This window comes from Acomys minous (genome assembly GCF_964271855.1).
Source record: "Acomys minous genome assembly, chromosome: 2".
NCBI classification, from domain to species: Eukaryota; Metazoa; Chordata; class Mammalia; order Rodentia; family Muridae; genus Acomys; species Acomys minous.
In genome coordinates, this window is record NC_140484.1 from 147,195,688 (window position 1) to 147,214,085 (window position 18,398).

The window sequence follows — 18,398 nt, forward strand, 5'->3', positions numbered from 1 at the left end:
CTCTCTCTCTCACACACACACACACACACACACACACACATACACATACACACACAGAGAGCGAGAGAGAGAGAGAGAGAGAGAGAGAGAGAGAGAGAGAGAGAGAGAGAGAGAGAGACTTTTTCTTCAAACTTAATATGTGGTTCTGGAGTGTGAACTTTGTAGATAACAGGATTATGTCACAATGTGAAAAGTTTGGACTAGCCTAGAAGGCTTATTTTGTCTTATTTTTTCAGAGACATCAGATAACAGTTACTTGGGCACGTAGCTCACTGCATCTCAGGTCTCTGTAAGGTCATGGGGGTAGAGGAGGCCTGCTTACCTCAAGGTGGTCAGGATGCAGAGATGGAGTAAGAATTCAGGGTCCCCGTGTCCCCCTCAAGAAAGCACCCCTAAGGGTACCCCTCATTCTAAAAGGCCCCACCCTCCATTCAGTTCCTTGGGCTGGGACCAAATCTTCAACCGTGGGTCTTTGGGACCATTTAGAACATAGATGCAGAAGACTGTTAAAAACCTTGAGTCATCCAAAGGGAGAATGAATCAAGGAAAGAGCAAATGCGTTAGGAAACAGCGTTATGCTAGGCCACCATGTTTGGTCTGTCAATAGAAACAAGTCTAGAGCACTGTATTGCTAAGCAGAGCCACAGCCTGCGCTGTAAGCAGGCATGATGTTCCCTGGGCCACCTGCATCCTCTACTGTCCAGCAGGACAGCTCCGGCTGGACCTCTCTTGTACTGGTGTCTGGTTCAAAGCCATCCCCAAGCTGTAAGAGTGGCTGTATTAAGGACAGGGGGTGTAGTAGGTGATGTGCACACCCTATGCTCCTCAGTCAAACCACCCAGAAGTCTCCTGGTATCTCAACTCCCAGATCACATCCCAGATCCACCAAATGGGTAGCTCCCGGGTTGGGAGTCTGTAAGCTCCCAATGAGGCCAGCCGAGAGGTATGGCTGAGAGCCAGGGGACTAAACGCTGTGAGCTTTTCCTATGTCATTCATCCAAGGGACGAATTATTTGAGATGGGGAGTGAGGAAGAGGCCCAATAAGAAGAGTGCTTGCTGCACAAACATGAGGCCCCGGGTTCACATCCCCAGTAATCACACATAAACGAAACTGCTAGATGTACATGTAAAGTCTCAGCACTGGGGATGTTGAGGAAGGAAGATCCCTGGAGCTGCTTGACCAGAAGCCTCGCCAAGTAAGTGAGAAGAGCAGAAGAGGAGAAGAAGACAGGATGCAACTGGAATAAACAGCAAAGGAAGCAAGCAGGTAGCAGCCTGCTTCCCAGGCTCATGGGAAGTGCCAGCCAGAGGCCTGACCGCCTGTGACCCCTCAGGACTGGCAGAGCCACCTTAGCTGGGTACTTCACAAGTAAGTCCTGTGAGGCTTAAAGAGCATTTACTGTCTGACTCCAGCCAGACTTCAGACTTCCGGGCATAGCTAGCCACAAAAGAAAAGGCACATTACCAGGGAGTGGGAGAGGGCTCCAAGGATAAAATGCTGACCACACAAGCTTAGAGCCTAAGTCCAGGTTCCATGTAAAATCCAGATGTGGTGATACACACCTATAAACCCAGAAGTCCAGAGTTGAAACAGACAGTAAGAGTGTGTCTCTTCCCCACAGTTGTGTGGAGAGTGGGGACTGACTCTGACATGAACTCTGGTGCCCCATATTTGACCACTTCCCCTTGGTGAGGAGGCCTGGTGGCACTCAGAGAAAGAATAAACAGGCTACCAAGATGAGACTTGATAGGCTGTGACCATATAGTGGGGGAGGAGGTCCCCCTCGGTCATAGACCTAGGGGAGGGGAATAGGGTGAAAGCGGGAGGGAGGGAGGAATGGGAGGATACAAGTGATGGGATAACAGTTGAGATGTAATCTGAATGAATTAATTTTTAAAAATCTTTGAAAAAAAGAAGAGTATGTCTCAAAAAATAAAGAAGAGAGTATGGAGGAAGTCGCCTCCTCATATGCATACATAGTTGAGTACACATGCATATCACACACACACACACACACACACACACACACACACACACACACATATACACACAAGACAGAGAGAAACAGAGAGAGACAGAGACAGAGAGATCCAGAGTCTTTTGAGCACTGAAGTTTCCCAACTATGAACCATCCTCTCATCCTGCAAGGCACAGGGCACACTTCCCTCAGAGTAGTCTCTGGGATGGACAGGCAAGAGGTGGCTGAAATAGCCCACCTTTCCACTTGATGCCCAAGCAGTCAGCCTCTGTTCTAACCCTAGGACAACAGTCCTTGCTCCTGACCCTGTTGGGGGAACTTCAGGGGCCTTGCCTCCCAAGCTTTCCAAATAAAGATGGTAATGCTTACAGAACCCCAAAGGCTTGGTTGTTCAGCCCCACCCTGCTGTATATAATGCCCCGGGAGCAGGCGTCTCTGCCTGTCTCACTCTCACAGACATCCTCGGTGCCTGGGGTGCCAGATGGCTCAGCCCGGACACCCAGGAAGTACCTGTGAATGGACACAGGAGAGGTCACTGTTTGACAGTCACATCTGTTGATGTGCTCTGTGCTGTCGCTCTGACAAAGTCACCGCATCTCACCCACTTTGAGCACATAGCAGTAGTACACCTATTTGCCAGAGGAAGAAAACCTGGCTCAGAGAAGTTCATGAACTGTGGCAGCATCACACAGCTTGGAAGTGTCAAGGATGGGGTTCAATCCAGCAGACCAAAGGTGGAGCATGCTCCAGAATCACCCTGTTGTATGATGCCCAGTGGTCCCCCAGAGTGTCACATTCCCTGAGATTCTGCATAGCTCCTCCCAGCTTGGGCAGCGTAAAGAACAGACAGTCCACCACATTGCTTCTGTGGGAAGTGACCAGCACTCTCTTTGGGGACAGTGACACAAAGTGAGCTCAGGCGAGGTCCGCAACTCAGCCCTGGAGCTCGGTAGACAGTGACAGGGCCTGGGCCTGGTGATTTGTTTCATCAGGAGGGGCAGACCTAGTTCCGCGTTCACAGTTCACATCCCCTGCCATCGCAGCATCCGCTCTCAGGGTCACATCTCCTCATGTGCCATGCGGAGGCTTTGCGAAAGCTTGGACGTGAGCGTAGCTGTCACTGTGGACACAGACCTGGCCTCTGCCAGCCCAAGCCCGGGTGTAAACAGGAGGTCGACGGGGCTCCTGCACTGGGCAGGGAGCAGCTTAAGAGGCCGCAGCGTTCCGTGGGAATCCAGCCAATGAAAACATGTTTGGAAACCCCTGGCTCTGGTCGGTGGGCCAAGGCAAGCAGCGACTCATAAAGGAGATTTAGGGCATAAGGGTGGCGTATTCATTTGTACCTTCACACAGTGAAAATAATTTATTGGCAGCTGCTGGGAAGGCTTTGGTCTGAAATCACATGGCTGGCAATATGAAGACCTTTCTTTCTTTTTCTAGTTTTCCTCTTTCCCTAACCCAATTAGCCTGGGCTTTCAAGATGAAATAACATCATTGACTTTGGAGTGTGTGTTGTGTTCATGTGCATGTGTGTGCATGTTTGTATATACTTGTGTGTATAGTGTACATGTGTATATACATTTGCATGTGTGTGTAATGCATTATGTGGTGTACATGTGTGTATGTCTGGGTATGTATATGTGGGTTTTATATATCTATAACTGTATATGTCTGTGTAGTGCATGTGTGTGCGCGCGCACATGCGTACATGCCTCTATATTTTGTTATTTACAGGTGTCTTCCCTCACTGGTGCTGCAGGCTTCCCGAGTATTTCCTCTGAGGCTGTGGTAATGAGCTCACCAGCTTGCCATTTATCACCCGATTGTGGCATGGGGAGGGGGAGGAGTCTCAGAGGCAAGGGATGAGTTGTGGATAGGGATGTCTTTCATCCGCTGGAGACCCATTTGTCTCCTTAAGTGCCTGTCCCATAGGGACCTGGGCAGGAGTTTGTGGAGAAGGGTGAGAGCTGGGACTGAGCAGACACGTAAGGGGTTGAAGCAAGAGAGGCATCGGAGGGCACCGAGGGAAAGATGACCCTGGGGGCAAATGCCGTGTTGAGATTTAAAATCTGCCCGGACGCCAGGGAAGCAAAAGGCGATGGAGACAGGGATGCTGAATCTGAGGCCACCAGGCAGCTGTTCTCGTTGACATCCACATGCCAAAGGTCGGCACATACCAGGCTGCCTTTTCCAGGAACATCAGCAGAGATGCTGTCAGAGCTGGGGTCACTTTCAAACTACACACAGGGCACCCAAGCAGTGTTCCTCATGCACAGCCATGGACACAGGCTGCAGGGCTTGTGGTGGCCCAGTTGTGTGTAGCAGGGCCTGTTACTTTCCTGCTGTGGGACTCCCATAGCTTTTGCCCCTTTTCCTCTGGGAAGCCTTTCCTTGTTAACTCTTTCCTGCCTGCCTGCGCCCTCCCAGCCTAGCTCTCCAGCTTTAACCAGCTTTAACGCTGTGATTGGTTTGGTACTCAGGAGGGGCGCAGTTCCAGTGTAGACTAGTGTGGTGTCCTTGCCAGCGTTTCCACTGCCACCCCCACGGAGTGTAAAAAGGCTCCAACATAAAGATGTGCAGTGCCAGCTCCCCTACTAGGCGTGGCCGTCATCATGTCTGGGTGGGGCCCTTCTCCCTTCTTCCTCCTTGGACTGGCTTTCCAGCCTCAGTGGTCTCTGACGTCAGATTCTCACTGCCTCTGACCTTGCCTGTGATCTCCTAGTGACCTAAAGCCTGGTTATCTTGGCCTTGGCTCTAGCACAACCATCACAAACAGGTGTGAAGGGCTGCCTTCCTGGTGTTTTCCACAGGGACCTCATGGGCAGACATGTGGCTGGACTACTGCCAATGGCTGGCCTATCTTTTAAGATTCTTTCATTTGTTTGTTGTTGGTTGGTTGGTTGGTTTTGGAATATGTTTTACTGAGAATATTTGCCTGGGTGTTGTGACAAAGTCCGGCGTGGCCATCATCTTACATAGTGACCTTTTTGTGATAAGTGCAGTTAAGAATCTATTGATTTTTTTTCAATCCCCATTGTGATATGATTTCATCTTGTGGGTTGTGTGCATGTGTGAGTGACAATGTCCACGTCCAGGGTCTTCATCCTTCCTCATTTTGAAACATAGTGAGTGGCCCTGAAGCTCACTGAGTTGGCTAGTCTCACTAGCCTGTGAGCTCCAGGGATCTGCCTAGCTCCACTGCCACGCCCCCACAGGGAGCATTTGTACCAGACACCGCCATACCTGGCTGTTTCAGTGGGTCCTGGGGATCAGAAACCAGGCCCTCGCTATGCCTGCCTGCCAAGCACTTGACCTGCTGAGCCACCCCCCGCCACACACACAAGCCTCCCGTATATAAGCTTTTAAACGAAGTGTTCCAGGATCTAGGCATGTTGGCGTACAGCTGTCATCCCAGCGCTGTGGAGGCTTCGATAGGAGGGCACGAGTTGGATGCAGGGCTGTGCAAATAGTGAGCCTCTGAGAAAAGGAAGGGAGTGAAAAAATAAAGGCGAGGAGGTAGGGGAGGATGACAGGGAAGGGATATAGGAACAGCTTGTACTTGGGCTTTCCGGTACTTTCCTTTGGGTTTCTCCCTCTATGCTGCCTTTGCTTTCCTTTCTGATAGTGTGTGCTAGTCGTCACGCCTGTGACATGGAAAAGGCTAGAAAATGTGGGGCTACAAGTTCCCCCGAACCTTGACAGGCTATGGAAGAGGGTTCAGGCAAAGACTCTGCACCAGCATGTCCTCTGGGCATTGCAGCTTTCAGCCCTAAGGAACAGCTCCCCAGGGCTGGAGCCCAGACAGAGCCAGATGCTGGCCATCAGAGTTTATCAGAGATGACTGTTGTGACTGGAGAAAAGGCTGCCACAGAGGCGAGCTCAGCAGATGTATCCAGAGGTGATTAGGCCTTTTGGAAGGAGAGCAAGGCAGCCAGAAGCAGGAGGATAAGGCCTTGGGGCAGGCAGGAAACCAAACAGTTCCAAACACCAAGAAAACCCTAGAGGTGGCCCCTGTGTCTCGTGTGGCACTCACCTGGCTTTGCTGGTTCTTGTTTTCGTGGACATTAAACCCCTGTCCTCCCAGCAAGGCACTGGGCTGTCCTTCATGTGTTGGCCAGAGCCAGCAGATTTTTTTTTTCAGTTGGGTGACATACCTTGAGTTATCTTTCCTCCCTCCTTTCCTCCCTCCCTCCCTCCCTCCTTCCTTTATCTCCTCCCTTCCTTCCTATGGTGCCAGAAATTTAATACAATGCCTCATACATCCTAGGAAATCTCTCTTGTACTGAGCTTTATTTCCAACACTTTTCACAATTTTGTTATTTAAATTTTTAAGCAGAGCCTCTGCTACTTGTCTGAGCTGGCTTGGAACTCAAGCTTGAAGTCTAGGCAGAACCTATAATCAGTTCCCCAAGTAACTGGCATCATAGGCCTGCGCCACTGGCCCAGTTAGCCACAGGAGTATTTATTTATTTATTTATTTATTTATTTATTTATTGGCATGAGTGTTCTACCTGCATGTATACCTGCACGCCAGAAGAGGGCAGCATCAATAACATTATAGATGGTTTATGAGCTACCATGTGATTTCTGGAAATTGAACTCAGGACCTCTGGAAGAGCAGATAGTGCTCTTAACCACTGAGCCACTGCCAGGCACTTGAAGGGAACTGGAGCCATCACGGAGAGGCAGCTCTGAGCAGGTGGAACATTTCAGTCTTTCCGGTCTCTGGAAAGCAGTGTTGAGGCCTTGAGAAGGATGAAGGACTGGCCAAGGACGGAGGGGCTGTCGGGCTCAGGCCAGCCTCCCTCTCGGAACACAGTTCAGGACTGAGGCAGGAGGAGAGGAAGTTCAAAACTAGCCTGGGCAACTTAACAAGATCTTGTCTCTAAAAGTGTGTGTAGGGGATATGTGCGTGTGGGTGTGGATGCGTGTGCCTGTGCGGTATATACTCGCAGGCACATGGGTGACAGGCTGGATTTCTGTAGGTTAGTGCTAGAGCAGTTGTCCAGCATGTGTGAAGTTCTAGGTTCAGTCCCCACTGAGAAAGGAGAGGAAGAGAGAGAGCAGGAGAAAGGAGAGGGGAGGACAGAAGAGTGAGGAGACGAGTGAGGAGACGAGGCTTTGTGGTTTTACCCACAGGCAGATGTGTAGGGGTACAGCTATCTCCCAGCTGTTCTCAAGACCCCCTCAAGCCTTCCGGTGTTCCCGGGATCCTTCCAGTAGTTTTTCTCACACCTATCACTTATTGATGACAGATGTTTATACAGAGCCATTGCCAAAATGTTTGCTGATTGGCTCACTTTAAACAACACTCAATCCCGTCACTCTTCCATATAGGTGAAATCTTAGTGGAAAGATGCAACTTCACTCCACAGGGATCCAACGAGAAGGGTGGAGCCTTCCGGTCCTTTTCAGAACTCAGTAAAGTCGCTGCTTAGAGAGGGGGCATCGGTGCCAGGTGAGGTGGCTCCGGCCTGTCACACCAGCCCTGGGGATGTTCAGGCAGGAGGATTGTGAGTTCCGGGCCAGCTTGGGCTACGTGATGAACCAGTCACAAAGATCTCAGAAAAGCAGTCAGAAGGCAGCTGGGGTCACGCCTGCTTCTGCTTCCTGCATGCTAGGATGCTGCTTGTCACGAAGATTATGGAAAACACCTGTGTGCACTTGTGAAAGGATGAGCCAGGAGGAAATGATGGAAGAATAGTTTGTTTTTGACAATCCCTGCACAGATCTCAGGGGTCTCGGTGGGGGCCCAGCACATGCTCAGAGAACCATATTAGGTTAGCTTAGCCACGTTGCATTATTTATGTGTGTGTGTGTGTGTGTGTGTGTGTGTGTGAGAGAGAGAGAGAGAGAGAGAGAGAGAGAGAGAGAGAGAGAGAGAGAGAGAGAGAGAGAGAATGGGTGTGCTTCTCTGTGTGTGTTACAGTGCGCCTGCCATGGTGTAGATATGGATGTCAGAGGACACTTTTTCAGATCATACAGAGAGATGTGAAAGTCTGTATCTGCTTGAAGAGCGGAAGATGGAAGTAGGAGGAATGGACTCCCTTCTGCTTGACCTCTGACCTCTGACACCAACACTCTGTTAGAGGCAGTGATCTAGGTTGTAGCTGGGATGGCACCAATATCCTTTAGAGTGACCATCCTTGGTCTCTTAAACTTTATCAGATTACTGTTCAATGATCTGAGAAAGAACTTTACTAGTCAATCACATTGATTAACAGCCAACTCAGACAGTGTTTACTAAAACCCATGTGGGACCCATCTTATTACAGATGAGAAAATTATTCAGTCACTAAAGCAAGACATGGCTAATCCTCTCTCTGTACCCAGTGTTCATCCCACACAAGCAATGAGAACAAAGGCTGTAATCTCTAAATGCATGTGTGGTGTCAGGGAGTCACAGCTACCACCCTTCCCTCCGAGAAACAGGACCCAGGGATTGGGATTCAATTGACCTAAAAGAAGTCATATTAGAGACCAAAAGAAAGCTAGTGAAAGATGTGTGTGTGTGTGTGTGTGTGTGTGTGTGTGTGTGTGTGTGTGTGACAGAGAGAGAGAGAAAGACGTGTGTGTGTGTGTGTGTGTGTGTGTGTGTGTGTGTGTGTGTGTGTATCCAGGATCATATAGCCTGCCTCTGAGAGCCATAGCTTTCTACCTGATCAAAATCGGCTCTAAACAATCCCAAGGTTGAATGGGGGTGGAGGCAAAGTACACTTAATTATTCTTCTCGAATAGAAATGGATTCTAGCAGCAGCTCTGAGGGAAGGCAAAGCAGGAGCAATTAGAAGTTCTGAGACTCGAGATGAGTGCAAATGTTTGAATGAACAATGATTATAATAAGTACATTAAAAAATAAAAACAAGTCAAAGGGTTGCATTTGCATAGATAATCCAAGGTGAGAGTGTTGGGTTGTCTACAAATAAAAGAGACATGGTCTTTCGAAATGGAGAAGTCATACCCAATGCATCCACCGGTAGAGACAGATGGAAAAGAGGAAATTAAGACAAAATATTTTTGGAAGATTTATTTATGTGTAAATGTATGCATGTGTGTGTATGTGTGTGTGTGTGTGTGTGTGTGTGTGTGTGTGTGTGTGTGCATAAGTGCATAAACATCTGTCTGAGGGTGCACACGGTTCTACATTCACAAGGAGTCTGGGAGAAGGTGTCAAGTGTCCTTCCCAGTCCTTTGAGGCAGGGTCTCTCCCCTGACCGGGACTCATTCTTTCTTGGCTAGACAGGAGGTCAGCAAGCCCTAAGACACTCCTGTCTCCTCCCTGTAGGATCTGGGGTTACAGATTGTACAGAATGCCTGAAATGATGTGTGGGTCCTGGAGTCTGAACTCCAGTCTCCACAATTTCTCAGCAACCCTCCTAACTGCTGAGCCATCTCTCCAGCCCCCAGGCACTGTATTAATTAGTAAAGTTGTTACATAGTTGGTGTGTGTTGCTCATTCTTCCTCCTACCTTAATTGAGAGGGAAGAACCTTCCAGAAGTTTCCAGCACATTCACCCTAACCAAACTACCCACAAGGTAAATACCGTATCTGTGTTCCTGACGAGGAATCCGGGCACAATGAGCCCGAGTCACTTTGCACTGTTGTGGTTGCTTAACGTCCTTGTGTCTGGTCTCTTCTCCTTGGTTAGGTCTGTTCTTCCTGCTTCGCTGTGCCCCCAAGCACTCTACGGACACCTTCTAGGGTTCTGATAGGAGATAACCCAAGGATCTGTTTGTGGAGATGGTCTCTCTGTGTGACACATGCTTATCTGTACCTGGTTGTGTTGAGCATACTGCCAGGTCTAACTTGGCAGTCCTCCTGCCTCTGCCACTTGAGTGCTAAGATTGCAGGCATGGGCCATTGTGCCCAGTCCTTTTTCTCCTCCCAACTCCACCAAAACCCTTCCTACTTCCCTACACACACACACCTGCATGTTTCTCTCTCTCTCTCTCTCTCTCTCTCTCTCTCTCACACACACACACACACACACACACACACATAATCAAAATAACAAAACAAAAAGTACACACACATATACAGAACAAAAAACATGGGATATGTTAATATGGATCAACTACTCCTGGACATAGCAGTGGCTCTCAATCTTCCTGATCCTGCGACCCTTTAATACAGTTCTTCATGTTGTGGTGATCCCGAAAATGTTATTTTCCTTGCTACTTCATAACTGTAACTTTGCTACTGTTATGAATTGTAATGTAAATATTTTGGGGGATAGAGATTTGTCAAAGTGGTTGCAACCTACAGGATGAGGACCACTGGCCCCGGGCCTCGTGTGGTGGATATTTCTAGTGACCCTTAATTGGGGGAAAAAAACAAAAACAAAAACTAACTGGTTTACTCTTTCTCAGCAGGAACCAATTGCAGATAGCATCTTGGTTAGAAGTGGAACTTGGTGTCCGCTTCCCATGCTCAGTGCTGGGATGTTTGTCTGTATTTTGTGGTTTTTTTGAGTCAGCATCTCACTGTAGGCCAAGCTGGTCTGGGACTCATTCTATAGATTTGGCTGGCCTGATATGACAACAGCAATCCTCCTGCCTCTGCCTCCAAAATGCTAGGGTTACAGGCCTGGGGCCCCACAATCAGGTGCTTGCCTGTGCTTCTGTTGATCTTTTTTTTTTTTTTTTTTTTTTTTGGTTTTGCGAGACTGGGTTTCTCTGTGTATCCCTGGCTGTCCTGGACTCTCTTTGTAGACCAGGCTGGCCTCGAACTCACAGCGATCCCCCTGCCTCTGCCTCTCGAGTGCTGGGATTAAAGGCGTGCGCCACCATGCCCGGCCTTGTTGATCATTCTTGAGTCAGGGTCTCGGGGCGCAGCCCAGGCCTGTCTGGAACTCCCTGTGTAGCCCAGGAGAACCGGAAATCAGCAGTCCTTCTGTCTCTACACAAGTGCTGGAGTTCCAGACATGCGCCACCATGTCCAGCTCCCAGACTGTCTTTTGTTGTTTTGGGGGGCGCAGAGGGGGATGTGGGTATTTCAGTGGGGGAAATGGTGAGGCCTGTTTGCCTCTTTGGGTTCACATGAAGAACTGGGGTGGTGTAGGTGGGGAAATTCCTTACTATATCGACAGAGAAATCTACAAAGTAGCTATGGCAGACACACAGAGTGATATTATTCAGACTTTCCTAAGCAAAGAATCTTGCACTGAGCAGCAGCACGGATGAACGCTGCGGGCCCAGAGGGATGAGGCAGCAGCCACGCGAGCTTGCTGCTCTTGCGGATGACCGGAGCCCTGGTCTCAGCACCCATACTGGGAGCATGATTTCCACCTGCAGCTCCAGCTTCAGGGGGTCTGATGGGCTCTTCTGGCCTCCAAGGGTACTGCACACATGTGCACATAAAACATACATACATACTTACATACATACATACATACATACATACATATATACATACGTGCATACATATATACATGCATACATACATAGCAAGTTCCAGGCCAGCCTGGGCTTCAGAGTGGGATCCTATCTTTAAAGGAAGGAGGTCGGGGGCACGATTACATAGATCTCATCATTTTTTCAATGTTTTTGAAGTTTTAGTCCCACAGCAATAAAATAAAAAATTTAAAGGAGATAATATAGGAGGACGATGAGGCAGAACTGTGGTCACTAGAGAAAGCGGCACAGACTCTGGGCGGGATGGAGTCCTCAGGCCTCCAGAAGCACCTGAGCCCCCTTCTCTGGGCCTCCCAGGGACTTTCTAGAAGCTGTCAAGTGTCCACAGACAATGTATTCCAGGAGGCGAACATCTTCCTCCTCTTCCTCCTCCTCCTCCTCTTCCTCCTCTTACTGGAATACTTCAACATCCCATGGCAGTTGAGTAGCAGCTGAGTAGGGAGAGGGGCATAGGACCACGCCGAGCCTGAGGACCCATGGTAACCACATCTCTTGAGGAGATGGTTGGGTTAATTCTAAGCCATGTTGGACTGATGGCAGCCAGCTCCTGATATCAACCATTAGCCAGAGGGACTGGAGCAGAGAAAACTCAGTGCCAGCCTGGCCCACCTGTTGAGACTCCATCTCAGAGTAAAAGAGAAAATAAAATAAAATACAAAGGACGGAGAACTGTAGGCCCATGGCAGAGCACTTTCTCTGGACAAGTGAGGCCATGGACTTGACCCCAGTGTAATGAGGGAAGCAAAAGGTCATAGGTTTGCATCTTTCTTGAGATTTGTTGCCAGGCGGGCTCACTTGGCACTGGCTGCACTGTGAATAAAAAATTAAGTTAGCTTGAACTAAATTTTAAAAAAAGGGGGGGGGGCTTGCTGTCTTGTTTATGGAATTGACAGTGGCCCGAGCCTACTTTCTCTTGTAGGCACAGATAGATTTGCTTGTCCTAAATGCAATGTATACAGTGTTAGCTCGTGCTGTCTCCTTTATGAAGCATCCTGAGGGCTCCACTTCTACCGCACATCCCGTTGCAGCACCTTCTGCCGCTGCCGTTTGCACAGAAGCCCCGAGGGAAATTTTCCCCAGACACTGAAGTAGAGCCAGGGATCTTTGAGAATGGAGTCATTGTGCTGGTCACCATGAGCAAGGAAAGGCTTTCGTGTCTGTGGGGGACAGAGCGGGAAAGGAAAACTGTTTCCACAGCCTGAGCCAATGAGAGAAGCATGAAGACCTTGCCTCAGGTTTTCCCGCCTGTCGCCCGCCCTCTCATGGGCCAGCTTGCTTGCCAGCATGGCTCAGTGACAACTTTCTGTTTCTCTAATTCTCCAGGATGGCTACTTCTCTCACCGGCCCAAAGAAAAAGTTCGGACTGACAGCAACAATGAGAACTCGGTCCCCAAGGACTTTGAGAATGTGGACAACAGCAACTTCGCCCCCAGGTCCCAGAAGCACCAGCCAGAACTGGCAAAGAAGCCTCCCAGCAGACAGAAAGAGCGCTTGCAGAGGAAGCCAGAGGCCCAGGTCAAAGGCCAGGGCCAGTCAGTCCTGGGGAAAGGCCCCAAGGAGGTGCTGCCTCCTCGAGAAAAAGCCACAGGTAACAGCAGCCAAGGAAAAGACGTCGCAAGGCACAGCCATGCCAGGAAGACTGCTGGCGGCGGGTCCCCTGAAACCAAGACTGACCAGGCCCCCAAGTGTGACATCTCTGGCAAGGAGGCCATATCAGCACTGACCCGAGCTAAGTCCAAGCACTGCCGCCAGGAGATTGCAGAAACCTACTGTCGCCACAAGCTGGGACTGCTAATGCCAGAGAAGGTGGCTCGATTCTGTCCCCTGGAGGGTAAGTCACTTTCTCCTGTCACTGGCCCCCTCTCTCTGCCTCCTCAGGCCCTTTCAATATAGCCACGTTGAATTGCAAACCCTCATCACAGGATCTGATTTAACTTAGGACTCTGAACTCCTGCCACATGCTGTAAGGACGGTTTTTAGAAAATCACACTACATGTGTTTAGTATTTTAACCTGATCCCTTTGGCAGAAGTGTTCAGCTTTGGCATCGTGACATGATCTCAGGGTCTACAGATGTGCTGTGCTATGTTCACAGCTGTCTAGGAGTTCACAGGCTACGGGAGCCAGAACACAAATTAGTCTCTGTTGAAACCTCAACTTTTTTACCTACGCAGTATTGTACAGCCCTGACATTACATAAGGAAGGCTATAAGCCACCCAGAGATTATTTCAAACATACAGGAGGATGTGCAGGCTATAAGCAAACACCATACCATTTCTTATAAGAGACAGGACATCACTGGATATGGGTCTTGTAGTACCTGGTACCCAACACCCAATGGACCCCGAGGGACACCTCTTCGAGGCTGTATGTATCCATACAGTTTATTACATGGGTTGTGGCCCCAAACTCCAAATGTCCCAAGGGAAGATGGGAAATGGAGTCTTAGCATGCCCTTCACCCATTCCCTCTTCGTCAAGTTCAGCGTGACTTTTTGAGCTGGTAGCAGCAGATGTGTGTCTATGCAATGCTTCCTGTTCAATAGACAGATTTAAAAAGGAAGATCCTCCCTTCCAGATCGTCTGTGTGGTCCAGGTGGTTCCTGTCTGTGTTCTTGATTGCATTTGGCACTTAGTGTGCAGCAATAATTAAGTGGAATACAATGTTTCCAAGAGCTGTTCTTAGCCAGTGCCAGGCAGGGGGCGGGCGCTTTGGAAGTCTGAACCGAGAGAGCATGGCTCCTGCCACATACAGAGCTTGAATGCTTGCTCCATGAAAGGCCAAGTAGCAAATCTGCGTGGATGTCGGGTTGTGCACCTCCATCACAATGACTGGAGTCGCCTCTCAGAGCAAACACACAAACAACAATGCGCTTGCTTAGGCTCCAGCGGGTTCAGAATGTTTCCTAGCTTGTAAAAGAAATGCCATAAATATAAAAAGTCATATAATATGGCTGACCTATGCAATGTCCTTGCTCAGTCTAGTCCACCTTAAATGTACCTAAAAAGTTTCATTCGGCCTACTATTGGGCAAAGCCAACAAAAGCAAGGCTTACATTAAGGCAACGTGTTTGTCTGCACTGTGGAAGTTACTGAATGTTGCAATGAAAGTTCTGGAAAGCAGGATGGTGCTGGAGTGGGTTTGTGTTCCCAACAGTATCCAGTTGAAAAGTCCTAAGTCATCCATCACTGTGCTAGGGGTCATCCGTAGCTGAATATACAATGCGTGAGGAAACTGGGGTTCAGACATGCTTAGGGTTAGGGTAGAGGCTTGCGGCTGACAGCCAGGAGAGCTGGTGTTAGGATTTGGGTTGCAGACTCTGAGTCCCCTTACATAAGTCTGTTGGTCTTGAGGAGGCACATGGATTTTCTCTTCAGCTCAAGTTGTACTCGCCCCAAAGAAGTGTAGCTGCCTGTGAGCTGTGTCCCCCTCTTCTCAGTATAGTCACAAGGGGGAAGAGAGGGTGTCAGCTGCAGAAACAAGGGCGCAGTGAAGCAGAAGGTAAGTGTGAGACTAGCGTGCCTGCACTTAGGTCTCGGATTTCCTCTGCACATGCTGTGAGACTTGGGGCAAATTGCCCGCCCTCTCTGAGCCTTGGTGTTGTATTCATCTCCGAGGGTTCAAAGACTGCACAGTTCAACAAATGCACCTGGTCAGCAATGTGCACTGTACAAATATTTGCCTTTCAGCTTACTCCACAGTCACCGACCACCACACAGCAGAGCTTCCCATGATCCCCCTGGCCATGCCGAGATGTCTGCAAGCTGGTGTGAACTCGCTGAGGCTGCCTGCGGGCTTGGCTGCCTCGGTCTTGGCGAAAGTGGCCCTGCCCTCCCAGGACCTCCAAAATGGTTAATGGAGTTGGCATTTAAGACACATGGCACACCAGCCCCATGGTGCTTTAATTTCCTGCACCGTGGCCTCCCCTTTGCAGTAAATTTACTGTGAATAGACTAATTGCAAAATAACTCTAATTGGGTAGTTATCAATGAACAACTTCCCATGAAACAGAATGGCTTACAATTAATAGCATTTAAGCCATAAACTATTCTTCTGCGGAAAGCAGGGATGTAATTACACCCCACAGGGAGACTGCCTTCCCTTCTGGAAACCGTGACACCCGGAATTCCCCCTGCTTGGGAGGGATTGGCTTCAGCCTAGTGATCCTTTTATATCTCTTACGATGTGAGAAAAGGGGCTACAGAGGAGGGAACGCGTGACACCAGGCGATGTGGGAGCATAGCTGTCCCTCCTCCCACACAGAGACCTCACTGGGCCTCCCCCAGGCCATGGCCACTGCAGGGCAATCCCTCAGGGCCTTTGGACAGATGCAGAGGGAAAGGACATCGATTTTCTATGTTGACTTTGGCGAAGAGCTTTGTTCCTGCGGCTCCTCCGCCCTGCCTGCCCCTCAGCCTCATCCCCACTCAGCCCAGGGGAAGCGCTGGAGACAGCTCGCTTTCTACAGGTGCACTCTCGCCCTTCTGACCTTTGCCCTCTGCCTCCTGCGGAGCACAAGTTTGAAAGAAGTGTGTGGAAGACTTCCCTAGTTCTACTTGAGGGCGCCTGTTACACGTTTGCACATGTACAAGGGGAGAAGACGCCTGTGGACTGTCCACCAACTGAATATGTAGAGAGAGATTCCAAAGGGTTTTGTGGGAAGACCTGTCCCTAAGTATGCCCTCAGAGGAAGTCATCTCCAGACCCCCAGCAAACCCTTCCTCCCATTGATCCTACACTCACGGCAGCCACAGAGTGCTCTCTCTCTCTCTCTCTCTCTCTCTCTCTCTCTCTCTCTCTCTCTCTCTCTCTCTCTCTCTCTTATACACACACACACATGCACACACACATACATGCTTACACACAGGCACATGTACACATATACACATGTGCACATATACCCATGCATGCAAACACACACACACACATACATTCACATGCACACAAATACATGAATTTGTATTTGCAGTCTCATAGACATATGCATGCACACACACATGCACACCTGTACATATGCACACATACATGTACATCTGCATACCATCCAGAGAGTTGCATGGAATGCCTGTCCATCCTTTAGTCTCTAGAACTGCCTTAGTATCCCCCAGACACTTTGACTGACCTGCCCCATGTGCTGTGGTATATAACTCTGTGAGAGAAAAGGCCACCGGCGTCTTGAGTCGGACCGTGGACCTCTAGGTTTGAAGCCACAGCCCTGCCTTTACCTCATTCCCCTGTCTCCTAGGGATTCAGTCTCAGACCCTTGAGGTGCAGTGAGGGGGGCTTGGCAAAGCTCAACAGCTCACAGTAGAGTGGCTAGGAAGCAGAGGCAAATCCTGAGCTGAGAGGGTGGGGGTTGGCAGTGGTGAGCAGAACCTTCTCTTTTTCACCCATTTTGGTCTGAAGCCTGTGGCATGGCACCGCCCACAATCAGGGGCCTGCCTTCCCCTCTTAGCTAATCCTATCTGGAAATGCCATCCACAGACACACCCAGAGACTGCGTGCGTCTCTTGTCTCCTAGGTGCTCCTCAGTCCAATCAAGTTGACAATAGGAAAAATCTGCACATCTGTGTCCCAGGGCACCATGGCCAACAGCGCCCCAGCTCTCCCGCCTAGACAGTTCTACTGGGACTTTTCTAAGGCACTTGGCTGTTAGAGCTGAGGCTCACCGCCCGCCCAGAAGCCTGTCTAGAAAAGCTAATAGCAAAGGTGACCCATCTGCCTCCCTCCCACCTCTGCCACCTCCTCATCTTTCCCCAGGGATGTCTCTCCTTTTAAACTTGTCACTAGAGTGTGTGGGTCCCTAAGTGACGTGCCCGAAAACAAAGCTGAAGGGCTTGCACAGGAAGAGAAGGGTGTCCGTGACACAACAAGTGCGGGGCGGGGGAGGAGGCGGGGGGAGGGCAGAAGGGGAACACGACAAGCACATCTTCTGGAACCTTCCCTTAGCAATAGGCACTTCTCAAACCAAGGGTGTTTTTAACAAGAGGATCATGGTTAGATGCAATGTTCTCCGTGTGCTCATGTGACCTTTATAGATTGGGAACAGGCCTCTCACTCTGCATGCGGGAGCCGAAGCTGGGAGCAGTTCTGCCTAGAGAGAGCCTGACTAATCGGCTTCCCTTTTGTTCAAGGCTAGAAGGGGATTTTGGAAAAGGATAAAGCTCCTGCATGGCCCAAGGCCTGTGCCAGCCCAGGGATGGGGGTGTGCCGGGATGGGGATGGGGGTGCTTTACTTGCCCAGAGCACAAGGGTGCCAGTCTCCTCTCCCCTGGCTACCTTGCCCCGTAGCACTGCACTCCCGCAACTCTCCCTCCCCCAAGTAACCATGGAGACACTAGCATCTGGGACCCTGTTGCCAGGAATGTCACAGGCAGTTTGAGAATACTAGTAATTTGGGTTGTACAGTTGGCAAGCGTCTTTTTTTTTTTTTTTCATAAATTTGAACAAAACTGTTGATTCTTCTAGCACCTGGCACCAGGCTTGATGTTCATCAAGTATCTGTTGCTACGAGTGGTGTGAGATAAGGGAAGGAAAGAAACACTATCTCACATCCTCAGGCTTTTTCATAGCCCTGGGGAGGGTGCAGGGCACCCGAAGAATGCCCCACGGAAGCCCACCTTGAACAGGAGCACCGATCTTCCCCAGCACACTTCAGTATTGCCTATTTCACTAAGTCAAAGGATGCACTGAGCAGCCTGCTGGCCATGCAGCACACCTCTGAGGAGGACAGGTGTCTTTCTGGGGCTCTTTCAGAGCTTGTGGTCCCCATTTCTTGCCTTCATTGCTTTGCGGCTGTGGAAAGACAGGGCAGAGCATCAGAGCAGGTGAGAGGTGGTGTGCTTGTAGAGCAGAGCTGCTCACCCAGGGAAACCAGAATGAAAAGGCAGAAAGGAAAGGACTGGAGAGCACATGTCCCCTTCAAGGGCACACCCCCTAGTGACCCACTCCTTCCAAATAGGCCTTGCCGTCTAGTTCCCCATCGCCTCCTAAAGATGCCATCA

The 18,398-nt window shown here is 49.8% G+C and overlaps 1 protein-coding gene across 1 annotated transcript in view; it reads left to right on the top strand.

Annotated features, from left to right (window-relative positions):
• XYLT1 (xylosyltransferase 1) overlaps window positions 1-18,398 on the top strand; it is a 294,773-nt gene that overhangs the window by 161,897 nt on the left and 114,478 nt on the right. The window contains exon 3 of the mRNA XM_084774200.1: window positions 12,718-13,225. Within this exon, the coding sequence (XP_084630326.1) occupies window positions 12,718-13,225 (508 nt within the window). The remainder of the gene's footprint in view (window positions 1-12,717; window positions 13,226-18,398) is intronic.